At 34.3% G+C, this 15691-nt stretch overlaps 4 protein-coding genes and 2 long non-coding RNA genes across 11 annotated transcripts; 3 read left to right on the top strand and 3 right to left on the bottom strand.

Annotated features, from left to right (window-relative positions):
- Positions 1 to 781: 781 nt before the first annotated feature.
- On the bottom strand, positions 782 to 4670 carry LOC132696178 (protein claret segregational). Of its 2 annotated transcripts, XM_060660866.1 has the most exons (8): positions 4092 to 4670; positions 3887 to 4009; positions 3592 to 3831; positions 3331 to 3536; positions 3071 to 3280; positions 2769 to 3018; positions 2528 to 2717; positions 782 to 1359 (listed from the first exon to the last, which is right to left on the bottom strand). In XM_060660866.1, the coding sequence occupies exons 1-8, from the start codon at positions 4663 to 4665 to the stop codon at positions 1158 to 1160; spliced, it is 1995 nt and encodes a 664-aa protein (XP_060516849.1). In that variant the 5' UTR covers positions 4666 to 4670; the 3' UTR covers positions 782 to 1157. The 2 variants fall into 2 exon arrangements, with proteins under 2 accessions (XP_060516849.1, XP_060516848.1); XM_060660865.1 differs by having other exon boundaries at positions 2528 to 3018.
- LOC132696184 (uncharacterized) lies at positions 1493 to 2515 on the top strand. Of its 2 annotated transcripts, XR_009618002.1 has the most exons (5): positions 1493 to 1507; positions 1568 to 1616; positions 1784 to 1902; positions 1960 to 2099; positions 2152 to 2321. It is a non-coding gene; the product is annotated as an uncharacterized LOC132696184 (long non-coding RNA). The 2 variants fall into 2 exon arrangements; XR_009618003.1 differs by having other exon boundaries at positions 1502 to 1616; positions 2152 to 2515.
- A 371-nt stretch (positions 4671 to 5041) lies between the features above and the next one.
- LOC132696180 (reticulon-4-interacting protein 1 homolog, mitochondrial) lies at positions 5042 to 6651 on the top strand. The gene is made up of 6 exons (XM_060660869.1): positions 5042 to 5318; positions 5385 to 5590; positions 5652 to 5849; positions 5909 to 6021; positions 6077 to 6341; positions 6527 to 6651. The coding sequence occupies exons 1-6, from the start codon at positions 5087 to 5089 to the stop codon at positions 6632 to 6634; spliced, it is 1122 nt and encodes a 373-aa protein (XP_060516852.1). The 5' UTR covers positions 5042 to 5086; the 3' UTR covers positions 6635 to 6651.
- Positions 6652 to 6764: 113 nt separating this feature from the next.
- On the bottom strand, positions 6765 to 7724 carry LOC132696305 (tetratricopeptide repeat protein 19, mitochondrial-like). Its single transcript, XM_060661056.1, has one exon. It carries the CDS (start codon positions 7722 to 7724, stop codon positions 6765 to 6767), a length of 960 nt encoding a protein of 319 aa, XP_060517039.1.
- A 367-nt stretch (positions 7725 to 8091) lies between these two features.
- On the bottom strand, positions 8092 to 11074 carry LOC132696181 (bifunctional peptidase and (3S)-lysyl hydroxylase Jmjd7). Of its 4 annotated transcripts, none has more exons than XM_060660870.1 (5): positions 10645 to 10764; positions 10376 to 10544; positions 10162 to 10314; positions 9932 to 10098; positions 8092 to 8641 (listed from the first exon to the last, which is right to left on the bottom strand). In XM_060660870.1, the coding sequence occupies exons 1-5, from the start codon at positions 10691 to 10693 to the stop codon at positions 8244 to 8246; spliced, it is 936 nt and encodes a 311-aa protein (XP_060516853.1). In that variant the 5' UTR covers positions 10694 to 10764; the 3' UTR covers positions 8092 to 8243. The 4 variants fall into 4 exon arrangements, with proteins under 4 accessions (XP_060516853.1, XP_060516854.1, XP_060516855.1 ...); XM_060660871.1 differs by lacking the exon at positions 10645 to 10764 and adding an exon at positions 10942 to 11074 and having other exon boundaries at positions 8094 to 8641; positions 10366 to 10544; XM_060660872.1 differs by having other exon boundaries at positions 8096 to 8641; positions 10366 to 10544.
- A 95-nt stretch (positions 11075 to 11169) lies between these two features.
- Positions 11170 to 12022, top strand: LOC132696183 (uncharacterized). The gene is made up of 4 exons (XR_009618001.1): positions 11170 to 11297; positions 11377 to 11407; positions 11468 to 11554; positions 11880 to 12022. It is a non-coding gene; the product is annotated as an uncharacterized LOC132696183 (long non-coding RNA).
- The last annotated feature ends 3669 nt before the right edge of the window (positions 12023 to 15691 follow it).

Genomic DNA, 15691 nt, shown 5'->3' with positions numbered 1-15691 from the left:
GTAAGCGCACTTTTCCTATCTGTATCATTGAGATTCAGATTATCGACATTAAATCCATCTACAAGAATCGCCAGCCAATACTTAAAGAAATAAATGGTTGCATAGGATCCAACGAACAATAGTTCGGCTTCTGCTACAGAGTATAGAGGAAATCCCAAATTAACGACAGTTTCAAACTAACTTTTGTGAAAGCTTGAGACTTTGAGAATCTTGTTTTCAAGAACATTGAGATAGGTATTTAAAATAAAGGGAAGCTAGTTGATAAATTACGGAAGCTAGAAGAAATAAAAATCACGTTACATGGACCAAGTTTAATCGAATGGGCAGAAAACTGATTGTCTCAGTTTTGAAAAATACATTGCAACATTTTTGTGATGTAAACAGTAGATGGGTTAGTGGATACCAGAAAATTTTAAAAACTGTTTTACAGAACACAAAATAAGTTTATTTTATGGATAATAATCCCTTGTGCCCATACTAAACTGCTAATCCTGTAGTTACTTTACGTTGTTAGTATGCTCATAGATATCCAAATTGTGAGTTGGTGCAACCATAGTTCTTTATACCATGATTCGGCCCTTGTCATTATCATTTCTTAGGCCGTGTTCTTTTCTATTCATTCTGCCTTAAATTCATTCAGTTTGTTTTTTCTTTTCAGAATGAAAATTTTATTCTGGTGTTAAGTATAATAAGTTTACATTATAATTTTCAAGCGCTAGCGTTGTTACAACATTTAAATAAAACACTACTACTAAAAAACTCGTGCTTGAAAATTTGGTTTAGAATTGAAAAATTAAGTAGTTATGAATTTCATTACTGCATATTTTTTTGGATTGGAAACGGAGTTTTCCGGGTAGTTTTAAATAACCACAAATTTTGCTATTTTTTTATAATTTCCTGGTTAAATCAAAAAATTGCAGTTAGGCAACACTCCACAGCAGGATGTCACTTCGCAACCACAGTTAAAATTTCCACATCTACTAAATATGTAAACTATTTGATTACCCATTTTTGGTAGTCTTCTGTTGCACTTTATTAATAAAATACAAACTAACAATCATAAATGTATACAAGGGGAAACAAAAATCTAATCCATTACATAGCAACACAAAATTAAAAAACACGTTTAATTAGAATAAAAAAAATAAAATTAACAACTAACGCTTTGAGGGGGCTAAGGTGTTCAATGCAGTTTTGTTTTTTTTGGAATTTGTTTTAACATCCTTCACTTTGGCGGCGAAACGTAACGAGCTTATACTTTCATTAAAACATTCTTCAAATGGTGCGATATTCACCACCATTAAGGTCTTTGAATTGCCGCCCAAACAGGACTGAAGCAAATATGTCAACTTAGAGTTTCTAAAAAAAATAACTTTTAATCACACAGGTGTCCCCGAATTGCACCTAAATAAAAGCAGATAAAAAATCGCACTCGAAAAAAATTTCAAAGCAAACTGGATCAATATTGCTGTCAATACCTATCATTACTGCGACGTCATCATTTGAGGTTAGTTTTGGCTAGTTAAACAAAATGGTTAATGTAGATATAATTCGTGTTCTCTTTTAGCGATGTTTTTCGTTATATTTTAAAAACAAACACGGATTTTTGCGCTGAGGTATGATAATTATAACATATATTCAGCGAAGTGAAAATAAAAGAATATAAGTGCATATCACTTTAGTAAACAATCATTAATTCTGGCGGTCCTGATCAATAGGAATAAATATTTATCTAACATTTTATCAACCTAATATTGTCTTATGCTCAAAATCTATCTTATAGCTGTTGCTCCCACTTACAAATGGCGCATCAGGCTGTAAGCATAATTAATGTGAAAAAGGCAAGTTTTATCGATTTCTGAAGAATCCAAAGACAAGAAGCAAATGGATAAAACTAACAGGGTAACGGGATATAAAAATGTATTTTGTCTTTCTAAATTGACTTTCATATAATTACAGAAGGGTACAACCAGGTCATGGAGCTTCTTTGTGCAGCTGTGTCATAAACAATCAAGGAAAAATCTTTGAGTACAAATCTCCAGAGAAAAAGAAGTTTCTCTTTGTAATAAAAGCACTCTAGGTTCCCAATCTAGAGAGAAGTATTAGTGTACAATTTATTTTTATTATTAATTATGAAAGAGCTAATTGCAGGTTTAAAATTGAGCCACAATTATCTACATCTCCAGAATCAAGTGACATTTCAAAAAGAGGTCATGCAGTGGTTGAAGCGAAAAATATAATTACCTTTTACAGTGCTGTATGTAATAAATTATAATACCAATGTAGTACTCATCATACCTTTTAAAATCAAAAATAAGAGTTGCAGAGTTACTTTAAATTACCACAATTATTATTTTCATATAAAATGCACATGAATACTTTTTAAGACTTTTATCAATTTAAAAACTCTTACACATATCCATAACGCAATGTGAAGTTAGCTAGATTTGTCTAGGTACAATCAACAGGTTACCACAAATTATAGCCTCACAATAATGACGCCTATAATAGAAAATTGCGCATTTACCTGTAAGGCACGTGTTTATTTTTGGCTTTGAGGGCGACGATTACGTCTCCAAGAGTCGCCAGACTTTTGTTAATATTTTTTGTTTCCGCTAACCGATCATTGTTAACTGGATCCCTCGCGCTCTCGGATCCGGCCAAGTCTACCAAATTAATAGAGCCCCGAAGCACTAGATTTTGCTCAGTAGAGACACCTAAAAAAACAAACAGCTTTTGGAAAAACTTACAGCTGGCGAAATTTTTACCTTCCAGGCATATTTTGGTAACAGCATGCGATCTGCTACTGTGCTCATTAAAGTTAGTTACCGCGACTACCCTGTTTTTGTGCGCGGTTACCATACACCTGTTTAGTTCCTGAGCGGAAAAGATTTGTTTGACAAACAAATTTTGCACGGTCATACCTTTACCCTCATTGAAATATATATCGAGTTTCTGCTGGCTGTTAGCGTTTAACAAATCTCTAATTTGTTCATTATAAATCTCGAGGAAGCTTGCCTACAATCTTGGATAGTAGTTTTTGAGGGCGATTATTAAACACTATAATTACATGGACTGTATATTTCCAACCCGACCTTTTCAATACTTCGATACTCTCAAAAATCAAGTCAATGCTTCTTGGTATTACTCCTCGAGAATGCGCACTGTCCCCGCCTTGCATAGTGTAGGTTTTACCAGAACCGGTTTGCCCATACGCGAAAACGCAAATGTCGTAACCGTCCAGAGCAGATTGCACCAACTGCGCCAAGTCTTCAAATAACTGAAATTGCTCTTCAATAAAATCAGTAACAATTTTTTTTTTTTGGGAACCTCTTCCTGGGTGCTGTCGCATGGAAACAGCCTATCGAATGTAAACTCGCCACGCTGTTCCTGAACTTTCCCTGTAATATTGCTAAAGCTCTCGCGACTTTTGCGAATTTCCAGCACGTTTTGATCAATGTTTATTTGGCACTGCAAACTATCCATTTCTTCCGAATTTATGGGAGGTCTTACCCGACAAAAAACCCTTATGTTGCCTAGAATAAATTTTTATATTTACAAGAGCTGCTTGTGTCTATATAGGAATGTTACCCTTTAAATCCTGAATGGTGTTATGCAGGCGTCTTCTTTCGGTTTGATAATTCTGCAAATCTTGCTTCATATTTTGAAGAGTTGTCTCTATGCTATAAATGTGATCTTTGGCTTGATTTAATGAAATTGTCAATTGATCCTTTTCAGATTTAACATCCTTTAGTTCAGTTACAATCCCCGCTAATTCTTCATGCTCTTTCAATAACTTTTCATGAGCCACCTTTAACTCAGAAAGTAAGTCTAAAAAATAATGCAATAATGAAAACTCAAATCACTGAATTTTCCATATTCTTACCAGTTACTCTTTTAACTTCTTTGATATGTGCCTCATTATCATGACTTAAAAGTTTAATTTGTTCCTGTGCATCTTTGTAAAGTTTTTGCAATGTAGAAAACTGTTCTCTTATATGTTCTGATTCTACGAATATGAATAAATTTTAAACTTAAGTTGGTCAATGCAAGTAACTAGAGTTTATCCCATTGAAAATTTAAAGGCTTACCTGCCAATTGAGTTTTCATAGTTTTCGTTGATTCCTGTAAAGAGTTATATTTCTCCTGCAACTGATTAAACCTTGCTTTGTAATCCCAGCTAGCAATTTTGTTTGTCTTGATTATTTTTGGTTTTGAAGGACCACTGTCAACTGATCCAGCAGGAGAGGGCCTTTTAGATGGTAACTTATTGCTGTTTGTCTTAGTACCAATACCAAGTCGAGGGTTCTGTTTTACATTTTGCGTAACAATTTTCTTATTTAAGTTTTCTTTGATATTTTCTGGTTTAAAGGTTTTGGGAGCATGTAATGGTTTTCTAACTATGCTTCGCAAGTCACATACTGATTTGGAACGCCTTAAGCCTTTAAATGGCAGAAAAATTTTACTACTGGCTTTAGTGGCAGTTTGATTATCAGAGTGCTTTTCTTCGAATAACAGCAAGTCCGTTGCTGATCTGGAACGCCTCAACACTTTGATATCAGTTACGGGTTTCTGTTGCTCCACATGTTCATTCCCGCAAATAGATTGCAGAGGTCTAACAATTTTTGGAGGTCTCAACCCGGAAGGTTTTCTTAATGCGGCCATTACACTTTTTAAAAAGCAAAACACCAAATCGGTAGCATTCAATCTTACAAGATCAAACAGACCTATGACCGTTACGATACATTTGAAAACCACAGTTCAAAATGTCAAAAATAATAGGTCGGGAATCAAATCTTTTATGTGACTACATCACTAAAATGAGAATTAAACGACTAACAATAACAAAATACTAAACATTAGGTGGACTAACGTAATTTATTTATTTTTTTGAGGCAAAATACGAAGACATATCACAAATCGTGAATTAAAAAGTCCATTATTCACTTTGTTGTGCGAAGTCGTATTCGGTTCTTACCTCAGTTATGCTATGATGCCGAAAGAATGAAGTTAAAATTACGCCTTTTGACGTTTTATGACAAACTAACCGACCTTGTGGTCTTTCAAATTTGAATCTTACTCGAAAATGCTCAACCTAAGACTTCAACGGATCGTTAGAAATGCTCAAAGGGGCCTTTCGCAGCAAAAGCCTTTAGCCGCTCAGAAAAATAAAATGTTGGCATGGTGCATTCATTCTTATGGAGATCTAGATGAATTAAAATTAGCCGAAAATAGAGCTCCTATTTTGAACAATCCCGATGATGTACTGGTTGAAGTTAGGGCAGCGTCAGTAAATCCTATTGACTCTGCTATGCTAGGTAATTAAATCCTAAGTCCTAAACTTTTTATAGTGTTCTTCACTCGCATTAACTAGTCATTTTCAGCTGGATATGGCCGAGCATCTTTTCAGGTTTTAAGAAATTTTGAAATAGAATTTCCGCTAGTCCTTGGTAGAGATTTTGCAGGCGTAATCGTTGGCAAAGGACAGAATGTATGCAACTCATTTAAAATAGGAGATATGGTCTATGGTTTCATACCTCTGCATAAGCAGGGATCTTTTGCGGAGTTAGTAAATGTTTCACAGTGTTACGTGAGCAAATTTATCTCCGGGGGTCTCTATTTTTTTTTGTCAAGGGATTCGTTTGCTATAGATTCTGCCTAAACCGTTTTCTTTGACAAATGAAGAAAGTGCGTCTCTCGTGTATGCAACAATGACTGCTTGGGGCGCCTTATTTTTAACTGGGAACTTGCTGGTGAAGCAAAAAAGGGGGTTGAGGGTTTTGGTGTTGGGTGGATCTGGTGGAGTTGGCACTGCCACTATACAACTTTTAAAATCTCAAGGGTGTGTGGTAAGTACATTTTTTTTCTGATCCTGGTAAATGTGTTATTCATTTGTCATGACATATAGGTATATACAACCAGCTCTAGTGATGCTATTCCATTGTTAACTTCTCTTGGTGCTGATGTTGTCTACGACAGAAATGATAAAGATTATGAGAGACTTGTGTGTCAAGAAGGAAAGTAAGAATTACTCTTATTGTTTATACATCTGGCTTGATTATCTGTCTTTTTATAGATACCATATTATTCTTGATGCTGCCAAAATAGGGATTGAAAATATCCCAAAATCATGGGACTATGAAACCTATATTACTCTCAACTCACCTCTTTTGACCAATAACGACGATCGAGGCTTGTTGTGTGGCACTGCTGCCAGCATAAGAAATTTGTTAGAAAATAATGTCACCAGAATTGCATCGGGAAGAACAGTTAGATGGGGATTCTTTGTGCCTTCTACTAGCGGATTTGAATTTGTGGACAAACTGATCCGTTCGGGAGAAGTAAATGTTTTGAGTTAATGACATATGTAAGGGAGACCCCACTAGAACTTGATAATGCCAACATACATACTCTGATCACATGCAAAACGCGCATATTTTAGTTGGTGGGTTAAATTTTTGGGTCTCCTTGTGCATGTCATTGGTTTAAGTAGTTTGGACATTATAAAAAAAAACTTAAATTTTAGATCAGACCAGTTATTCACAAGCAATTTAAGTTCTGTGACTTGCCAAACGCTATTCAGTGTGTAAGAGATGGCCACTTAAGAGGCAAAGTGGTTGTTAATTATGAGTAGGCAGGGGTAACGTTTACTTATTTTATCTTTTTTTTTTTGTAAATTTGTATTTATTTTGTAACATAAATTGAGGTTGAATTTTTGGTTTTTATTGAACTTTTGGATTTTAAATAATCCAATGGTTAAATGATTATTTTTTGTGGTCCTTAATTTTTCGTAAAGTCTCGTCGATTTCCGATTTGAGAACTGCCTCGCCAAAAAGTTCAGCCAGTCTGGACGCTTCGGTCGCTGATTCGCTTGCGTTATCCCAAGCACCCAAGTTGATGTAAATTTGAGCCAGTTTCCAGTAACATCTTGGAAGGTCAGTGCTTCCAATACCTTTTCCTAACAATATGGCGCTTTGCATGTTTTGTAAGGCAGCACTGTTTTCCCCCAGTTGCATGTATAAATCAGATAACGTGTAAAGTATGACCATTTCCTGGTAGGGACTCAGCCCTTTAATTTTCATAGAGTAATCGTATGCGGAAGTCAGCATTTTTTTTGCGCTCGCGTGGTCGAAACTTTTGATTTTGTGTAATCCGTACCAAAACAAAGTGTTTACGTAAAGCATCCCGGTTTTCGTCGACGTGTCTCCGTTTAGTATTTTAAGTTTTTGCTTTCCGAGACAATCCTGGAAACCTATTTCAGCCAGGTCTTTTTGGTTGTAAGCACTATATATTCTACAAAGTCTTAGTTGAAAATCTACGATTTGAGTGTCGTCTTCCGGTGTCCCTAACTGGATGAGTTTCTCTATAGCACTCACGAGCAAATGTTCAGCATGACTCATGTTACCGAGAGCGAAAGATATTGAAGCTAACACATCGTACATATAGGGTAGTGCAACGTGAACTTCGTACTCCTCGCATATCTTAATGCCCATCTGCAAGATAGCTTGAGCCCTTTCAGTATCACCTTTTTCCAGAGCTAATCTTGCCAAAGTCATCAAATGTGATAGATTTTCTTCGACGTCGTACTGAGTTATGGAATTAGCAGGATCTTTGGAATCCAAGATGATGCCGCAAGGAAAGGGCAAGAGAAAAATCACGGGTTGATTATAAACAAAATGTTTCACATCCCAACATTGTTTACTAAGCAGCCTTAAGTTTTTCATCGTACTGGGGATGTATGGGCAGAGCGGTAAAAACCTTTTCCATAATTTTACTATAAATGCGTTAATGAACATGAAATTTAGCAGACAAGTTGAATCAAATGCAATTTTTTGACAAATACATTTTGTCACTTGTTTTATTGTTGCATCACATTGGGAAATAAAACTTCATTTTCATTTTTCGCAGCACAATTCCCTAGAACAATGGTATCACTGCATTGATGTGAATGCTTGTTCGCTTTTTGTAAAATTATAGATCTACAACAGTCGGCATCTTCATCATATTTCGACCAACAAACATGCTATTTTTATGATATTGAAGACCATGGCTAGACAGTGTTTCATAATTTTTTTTTTGAGAATTTCAGGCTGCCACTTGTCTATGATTCTGCTGTTAGTTAATGGATGATGACATACACAATCCATTTGGTTATGAGTTAAACTGCATTATGTATTGAGATATTTTAATATCATTAATAACACATTGAAATAGTCACAATAAAAAAAAACTGCTTTTCATTCTTACTGGCACAAACTTTCCAACATTCTGTAGTAACAATACTTGGGATCTGTAAAATCCATATCATACCAGTAATTTACGGCAATACACCCATGACTCTGCTTAACATGATGAAACCACAATCCAGGCAAATATAATAAGTCTCCTTTTTCTACCCTAACCCTGAACAGTCTTGGTTTACCTTTAGTGGTTGTCGGTTTTAAAGGGTCCAATGCGATCCAGGATATGTCTTTTTGATTTGGAATTTCACTGATCTCAAAGCTGCCACTACCAACATCTTTGTATCTCCTTACCGGGAACTTTTTATATGGTATGTAAGGTAAATCCATAGGAGGTGACAATATAAAGTCTTTATAGCCATCGACGACACAGTAAATGTTTTCATAGGGATCCTTGTGCACTTAAAATTTACCCAAAATTATTTGTTTACTGTACTGGATCGTCAATTATTAAGGGCACTCGGCCCTATGTCGAAAATTAATTATCGTGGGCTGAACAAACTTACAACTAAAGCGAAAATACGGAAAATATATTTATATATATACATATATATATATATATATATATATATATATATATATATATATATATATATATATATATATATATATATATATGATGACACTATATTCCGGGATATCATCCGTTCGCTCGTTGAACTCCGACTGGAATCCTGCATCCGACTGGAATCCTGCAAATCTTGCATCCGACTGGAATCCTGCAGACGTTTCGCCAAAATCTCACTTGGCATCTTCAATGCTCGCGCTCCAAAAGTGTTCGAAGTGTGATGAGTGAGGGATATATATGTAAGGTCAGAATGCAATTTGTTATACTTGGAGTTGTTGAAAAACACTCTTAGGCCATCAACGCATCAGTGCAATTTTTTTTTTCTCAAAAAAATTAATGCAACAATATCACCTTTATTGCAATTGTCATATTCAAACAAGGGCCAACACTATCAGCAAAAAAAAACTAAACGCCGCAATATTTGGGAATTTTTTCAGAACATTAATATTTATTGTTAAAACACCATTATATTTAAAATATCAATAAAAATTATTACTCATTCACATCTGCTTGAATGTAGCAATACAGTATATTACAATAATGAAAAAAAATTAAACAGATAAACAATATAATTCAAAATCTTTGCATTTTAATGCAAGATACTCAATCTTCTAACAGAAAAGGTCGAAATTAGGATTTAATAATGGCAGCTATACAAAAAATATTCCGAAGGATAAAAAAAAATATATTTCGAGTTTTTATTTATTTTGAAGATATAGGTTAGGAAAAAAATCCTCAGTAATGTCACAAAACGCCCTCTAGCGGCGATACAAGCAATGTAAATCAATCTGCTCAACTTCAACTTTGACAAAATAAGTTCAGTCATTTCAGAGTTAGTTCAGAGATAGAGGAAAAAACATTTAAGGTAAAAGAAACGAATTTATCCCAGCTTTACAAGGGTGCCATTTTAGCTATCTGTAATATAAGGTTATTTCTGAAAAATGGGGATTTAATATCCAAGGATCCAATTACGCCACCTGACGATCATTTTAGAAACTTAAAAATAATTTCCTGCATTTTTTCTTTTGTAATGTTTTTTCATCCCAAGTCTTTATGACAATTAATTTTTGAGATAGAGCCGAGAATCCTTAATTAGGCATCCAGTACACTAACATTAACTTACTGCTCGTTATGGCACGTTCATCACCCATCCAAAAATTTACAGCATCAGGTTTTTTATCGAATGCTGTAGATGCCCACCCTATCTCAACGTCAATGTCTTCCAGTAACTCCGGAAAATCGGAAGTCAGGTTTGAGTTCTGTTGTTGAATATAGACAACATAATTGTCTCTGAAAAGATCATCTTTCAGATCATATTTTCTGAATGAAATGCATTGTTATATTGAAGGGTACCGTTTTTCATCTAAAAGTCTCAAAAACTCTTTGAACATCATCTGCTTCTCTTCTGGAAGGCAAAAATACTCGGTTCCGTTATAACAGACCAATCCATCTGCATAGCCATTAGGTGTAATTGTAACTTCGACTTCCTTTTCTGGAAATTTTTTCCTAGAGCAGAACAAATAAATAACAATATTAATAGACTAACAGGAGACACACAGTGAAATACAAGAAATAGTTGGGGCACCACTTCTGCAATGCTGGAAAATCCATTGCCCCATGCTTGACAAGAAGTGGTAAATTTTTCGAAACGTAGTTCCTCAGAAAAGTGACGGACCATTGTTCGTTTATTTCCAGATGCGAAATCACTGGTACCGTTGTATTATAAAATAAAAAATCTAAAAGAAAAGGGACTTTAAAACCAGCAACCATAGATTTGGCTATTTACTGCTCAGCATTAAACGTGCTTTCGCGAGCGAAATTAATGTACTATGTTACCTCGTGATTCAATATAGAGGGTATCTAAAGCTTTTTCAATACAATCCATTTTTCAAAAATTTAGGATGTTTTTTATGTGGTTTTCTCATATATTCCTTCTTCAATCATAGAACAATATTTATAGAATTTTACATTCATTTGTGCTATGGGCATAGGTGTCGAGATCACTTGCCCATTTGCAATAACAATTAAAGGTATTTTTCACTTTTTTAGGTTAACTACTTTAGTACCCTATCGAATCGCGATTGTGAAATTAATATAAATCTAATTATTTAATGTGTTTAGTTTTGTACTCACAAGCGCTAATCAAACAATAACCGTTTAATCAATCATTCGGAACATCAACTCATATTAATTTGGATATTATTATCTATTCACTTGAAGAATTTCATATAAAAATGAAAACCGTGCACGCCATTGCAAATAAATTAGGTACCAAATATACGACTTCGTTCCATTTGACACTTGTACAAAGACTAAAATAATTGCCGTGATAATTGAATATCCGGCTTTTTTTTATTATTTATTACGTAATTTTTTAGTGGACGGTGAATTTTTGTTACACTTTCCGTTTACTTTATTTGCATATCTGTGGAACGGGTATCAATATGTTGGCGCGCTTTTTTTTTGTAGCTATGTTGCTCCTTTGCGCGGTAAGTAATAGATAAAATTTATTTAAAGAAATAATTTTAAAATTTTATTTTGCTACTTTTTATTACTTTAAAATTTCAGATGTTTCAAGTCGGTAATCAGCAGCAGATATGTAAGTGGTATTGAATTTTTGGTTTTCAGCGATTTTATAGACGTAAACTTCTTGTTTCAGCGCTGGGCGACTTTGGTCAGAAAATTCAAGACGAAATACAAAAGATCGCCATTGCTGGACAGAATATTTTTCAGAAATTATCAAACGGTATTTATTAAATTTAAATTTTAGTTGGCGATACCTACTTTCATTTGAAAAATTGTCCAAATTAAAACCAAAATTTTAACAACTGAGTTAATTAAGAGTAGGTACCAAACCTTTTAAGTAAGTAGTAACTATCGTGTAGATTTTTTACTTGGTTTAAATTAATGACTAATAATTTTCATTACCGCTGATAATTGCAAATTAACAGCAAAATACGTCTAAAAAAATGCGGGTCCTTTTCCCATTATTTTTAAACTTTCTTACCTTGTGAAGTGTGAAGAGATATCCTTGACAAAAAATACCCAATACGCAATAAGGATATTTGTAGGATCTTTTCTCACCAACTTCCAAAGCTAAAATGGAAGTTTTGGTCGCAGTAGAAGTTTCAACGTAGTTCAAGTACATCCAGTGGAACCAGCAAAACTGAACTCCTATTCGGTATTAATATTAATAAAATAAATGCGAAAATGAGTGTTACTTTTATTTTAGAACTTTTCTATAATTTTATATTTAATAACGTCGCCAATATTTTCCTTCATACGTCGGAAATATGTTACCTATTCCGGCATACGCTGGCACTTTTAAAGCCAAAATGTTGAGAACTAACTTAAAGAGTCATGCAATAGCGCCTGTTATTTCAAACCAACTATTAAGATCTTGCGACGTTGAAAAATTAAACGTGGCCGCTGACAGTTCGTCAATTCTACAGTTTTTCGTTTGGATGTGGTATTTTTCAGCCAATTCAAATTTGTCGGGATCCTCTTAAGAAGGTTAGTCATCGGAATTTAGGAGCATCCACGGAAAATCGTTCACTTCCTTACGAAAATGTGATAGGCGTCTGAGATGCATCAGTTTTACAGCATTATCTAATAGCGATATGATTGGTTGCAATGTTTTATATTTTTACAACGAAGACAAGCAGTGAATTCCTTTATTTTTCTTATACCATTAGCAGGCTATTTAACATGGGTAAAATAATGATTTAATATTTTTCACACGGGAAAAATATAATAATAAGTATTTTATAATTGTTTTTCTACTCCCGTCTGTAAAATACCTAATTACCCACCGATCTAGCGTGTGGGAAGCGTCACTTTACCACGTCATTTTCGTTTCCCATGAATCCACCACTTCGGACATTTCCGGGATTTTACCGAACGGATTTGGAAGCAATCGGATGTTTTCGGAGATTTTTCCCACGCTTTGAAATTGGACGTTTGTCAATTCTGACGGTCATGTCAGGGAATGTATTCGTTTTGTTTTGCGAAAATGTACCCAGAAACTAACGGTCGTAGTATGCAACACGTTCGGTAAACTTTTTAACTCACTCGTTTATTAAACACTCGCTCCGCTCGTGTCAAATAAACTCATGACTCAAATGCCGTTTACCGCACTTATTGCATAATATACTATTTACATTGTTGTGTATACAAAGTAATGAATTATTTATAAAAAAACCGTGATTTGTGCAGTCTTTGAGATTTAATGAGTAATTTTATAAAAGCATAATTTCTTATAAAATAATCCTAGCAATATTAAAAAAGCTTTAGCCATAGAACCCAGAATATACAGTCTAAATACATTTCCGATAAAAATATTTTGAGGTATGAAATAATCAGTCTGCTAAATTCCAACTTACACTACAGCTTTAGCTTTAGTCTTTTCAAAGGCACGCACTTAAAATCATTGTTGTCTATCGGTTCTAAGGTGAGTTTTTGAAATCTTTATAATTAGTTCTTACCATTTTAGTAGGCTGTGCCTGTAAGAATCATTAATTCTGGTGTCAAGGCGGTTGCTTGACAGTTCTTTGACATCAGTTTTTAAATTCAGTTCTTCGCGTCTTAATAATTTGGTGTTTAAGGTATTCTAGAATTATTATTTTAAAAACGAATGGCCGAGTTTACTAATGAGGAGTTAGCAGATATGCATTTTATGTATGGTTTGTCTCATGGCAGAGTGCTTTGCTGATAGAGTCATAACAGATAGACGAACATTTTGAAATATACATGGAAGTTTGACTAAAAAGATACTTTGAGGACAAATAATAATTTAATAATAATCGTAAGAACTACAGAAATTGAAGTAGCAGTTTCAAATTTTATTGATAAAAAATCTGAACTTAGTATCGAAAAGTTGGAATAACGGACTTCTTGGTTGGGAAAATTTTGGAGTATTTTTTATTGTACCAATATCATATTCAACGAGTCGAAGCGTTATTTTCCAAAGATTTTGCCTTACATGTTAATTTTTGTCAATGGATTTTGGACAAAATTGCGCATTATCCCTTGTTTGACCAAGAAATACTACTTAGGGATGAACCTAAATGTTCCAGAACTGTAATCCGAAATTTCCACAATAACAACATTTGCGCAGATAAAAACCCACATGCAGTTGTAGAATTTTAACATCAAGAACAGTTTTCGATAAATGTTTTTACTGCAATTGTTCTTAGAAGAGGATTTGCCAATAGCCAGAACAGAATGTGGTTCATGACGGTGTGCCTTCTCACTTTAGTGTTGCGCTAAGAGAATATTTAAATCACTCACTTAATAACCGATGGGTAGGTGGCGGCTGACCTCTGTTATGACCCTCTAGTTCCCCAGATTTAAATTGTTTAGACTTTCTCTTATGGGAGCATCTCAAAATTCAGGTTTATTGCATCCCAGTTAACACTGTAGAAGAGCTGAAGGATCGTATGCAGAGCTTCCTGTGATTTAATAAGAAATACTGGAGGTATACTTCTAACAGTGCGCGATAATATAAGGAAAAGTACTGCATCGTGTATCCTTCAAGGACACTTTCAACACCTTACCTAGTTTCTATGTTGTACTTTTTTTCAAAAGGGTTGTAATTAATTTATCGCCAGACAATTTTGTTAAAAATTATTAATAGTAGGTATTGTTTTTTTCAATAAGAATTGTTTATTATTTATCTTATTGCTAGGATGTTATGTTGTTTCGTTAAAAGTGTAAAAGTAAAAAGAACAATCTTCTAATTTTTTTTCTGAATGATCCTAGTTGGTAACTATAAACTAGATATTTTGTTTTCGGTAGATCTTTTATTTTTCACAAAAAACGTTCTCGATTTAACCAGTGCAGTGGCCACCTAATTAACCAAAATATTCTTTGTTCATACACAATGGGTGGCACGCCACTGATTTGCTTAAAAAAAGAATGACATTCCTTGAATCATTTAGGAGTAGATCTCTTAATTTTTTTGAATCGGTCGCACGGTTTTCACTTAAAAATAAAAACTAGTAAAACCTAAAAAAAAAGTAAACCGTACGTCGGATTCAAGAAAAAATCAAGAAATTAAATTTCTTTAGGAACGATTGCAGATTGTGAGAATAATTTGTATTTTAAGAGAAATCAGTGGCGCACCCTCAATGTCTACCAAAAGAGACGAGTGAAATTCAGTACGTCCACCACTGGTGTATTAAAAAAAAAGTGGTATGGTCTGTTCATAGATATAAGAAAGTGACCAATTGCTTTTGAATGGGATTATCCAAGGGTGGTCATTAACATACAACGCAACAAGATTATTACCTAAAGTTTCGGAATTTAAATTCAGGTAAAATGATGGTCCGTAATAGAAAATAATTTTATACCTACTTGTGTTTAATATTCTTTGGTTTGGTATACTACTTAGTTTAAGTTTGTTAGTAATCATTCTTATTTCGTGTGTAATACAGCGTGTGAATCGTGTGCGAATTATGCAAAGTATGTGCGAGTCTAGTGTATCTCAGGAGATTCTCCCGCCCAAATGTAGAAAACACTACTCTATTGAGACTAAGGAAGTTATAAACAATGTTTATTTGACTCTCATTGAACGTGGTGCCAGCAAGCAAGCATCTTTAGAAGAAACGGCCACAAAATTCCAACATCAACTGTATGGAAAATTGTGAATAATCCCATTTAAGCGAGGAAAAAAAGAAGCGATGCTGACATTTTCTCGAGTGTAGATGAAAGTGATCAAGATATAATGCTGCGTAAACTTAACCAGTTATACGAGGAACAAAGGTTACCATGAAGACACCACCGCTAATTTATTTGAAAGTTGATTTAAAAACATTTCTCCTAATAGCGTCATTGTAATGGACAATCACACTAGACAGTTGGCCAAAACCCTTCCTCATGTGAC

The sequence above is a fragment of the Cylas formicarius genome, unplaced genomic scaffold, assembly GCF_029955315.1.
Source record: "Cylas formicarius isolate icCylForm1 unplaced genomic scaffold, icCylForm1.1 PGA_scaffold_1__22_contigs__length_36826433, whole genome shotgun sequence".
Lineage (NCBI taxonomy): Eukaryota > Metazoa > Arthropoda > Insecta > Coleoptera > Brentidae > Cylas > Cylas formicarius.
The sequence above is the reverse complement of the archived record's forward strand: the minus strand, read 5'-3'. Positions and strand labels throughout refer to the sequence as shown.

Coding starts and splice junctions, on each gene's coding strand:
- LOC132696181 (XM_060660870.1), bottom strand. CDS start 10,693: ATGGATTGTATTGAAAAAGCTTTAGATACCCTCTATATTGAATCACGA. Junction 10,099..10,161: donor AGACTTTTAGATGAAAAACG/GTACCCTTCAAT, acceptor TGATCTTTTCAG/AGACAATTATGTTGTCTATA. Junction 8,642..9,931: donor TGAACGTGCCATAACGAGCA/GTAAGTTAATGT, acceptor GTAAATTTTAAG/TGCACAAGGATCCCTATGAA.
- LOC132696305 (XM_060661056.1), bottom strand. CDS start 7,724: ATGAAAAACTTAAGGCTGCTTAGTAAACAATGTTGGGATGTGAAACAT.
- LOC132696178 (XM_060660865.1), bottom strand. CDS start 4,665: ATGGCCGCATTAAGAAAACCTTCCGGGTTGAGACCTCCAAAAATTGTT. Junction 3,281..3,330: donor GCGACAGCACCCAGGAAGAG/GTTCCCAAAAAA, acceptor GAGCAATTTCAG/TTATTTGAAGACTTGGCGCA. Junction 3,019..3,070: donor GTTGGAAATATACAGTCCAT/GTAATTATAGTG, acceptor CCAAGATTGTAG/GCAAGCTTCCTCGAGATTTA.
- LOC132696180 (XM_060660869.1), top strand. CDS start 5,087: ATGCTCAACCTAAGACTTCAACGGATCGTTAGAAATGCTCAAAGGGGC. Junction 5,591..5,651: donor TAAATGTTTCACAGTGTTAC/GTGAGCAAATTT, acceptor CGTTTGCTATAG/ATTCTGCCTAAACCGTTTTC. Junction 6,022..6,076: donor CTTGTGTGTCAAGAAGGAAA/GTAAGAATTACT, acceptor GTCTTTTTATAG/ATACCATATTATTCTTGATG.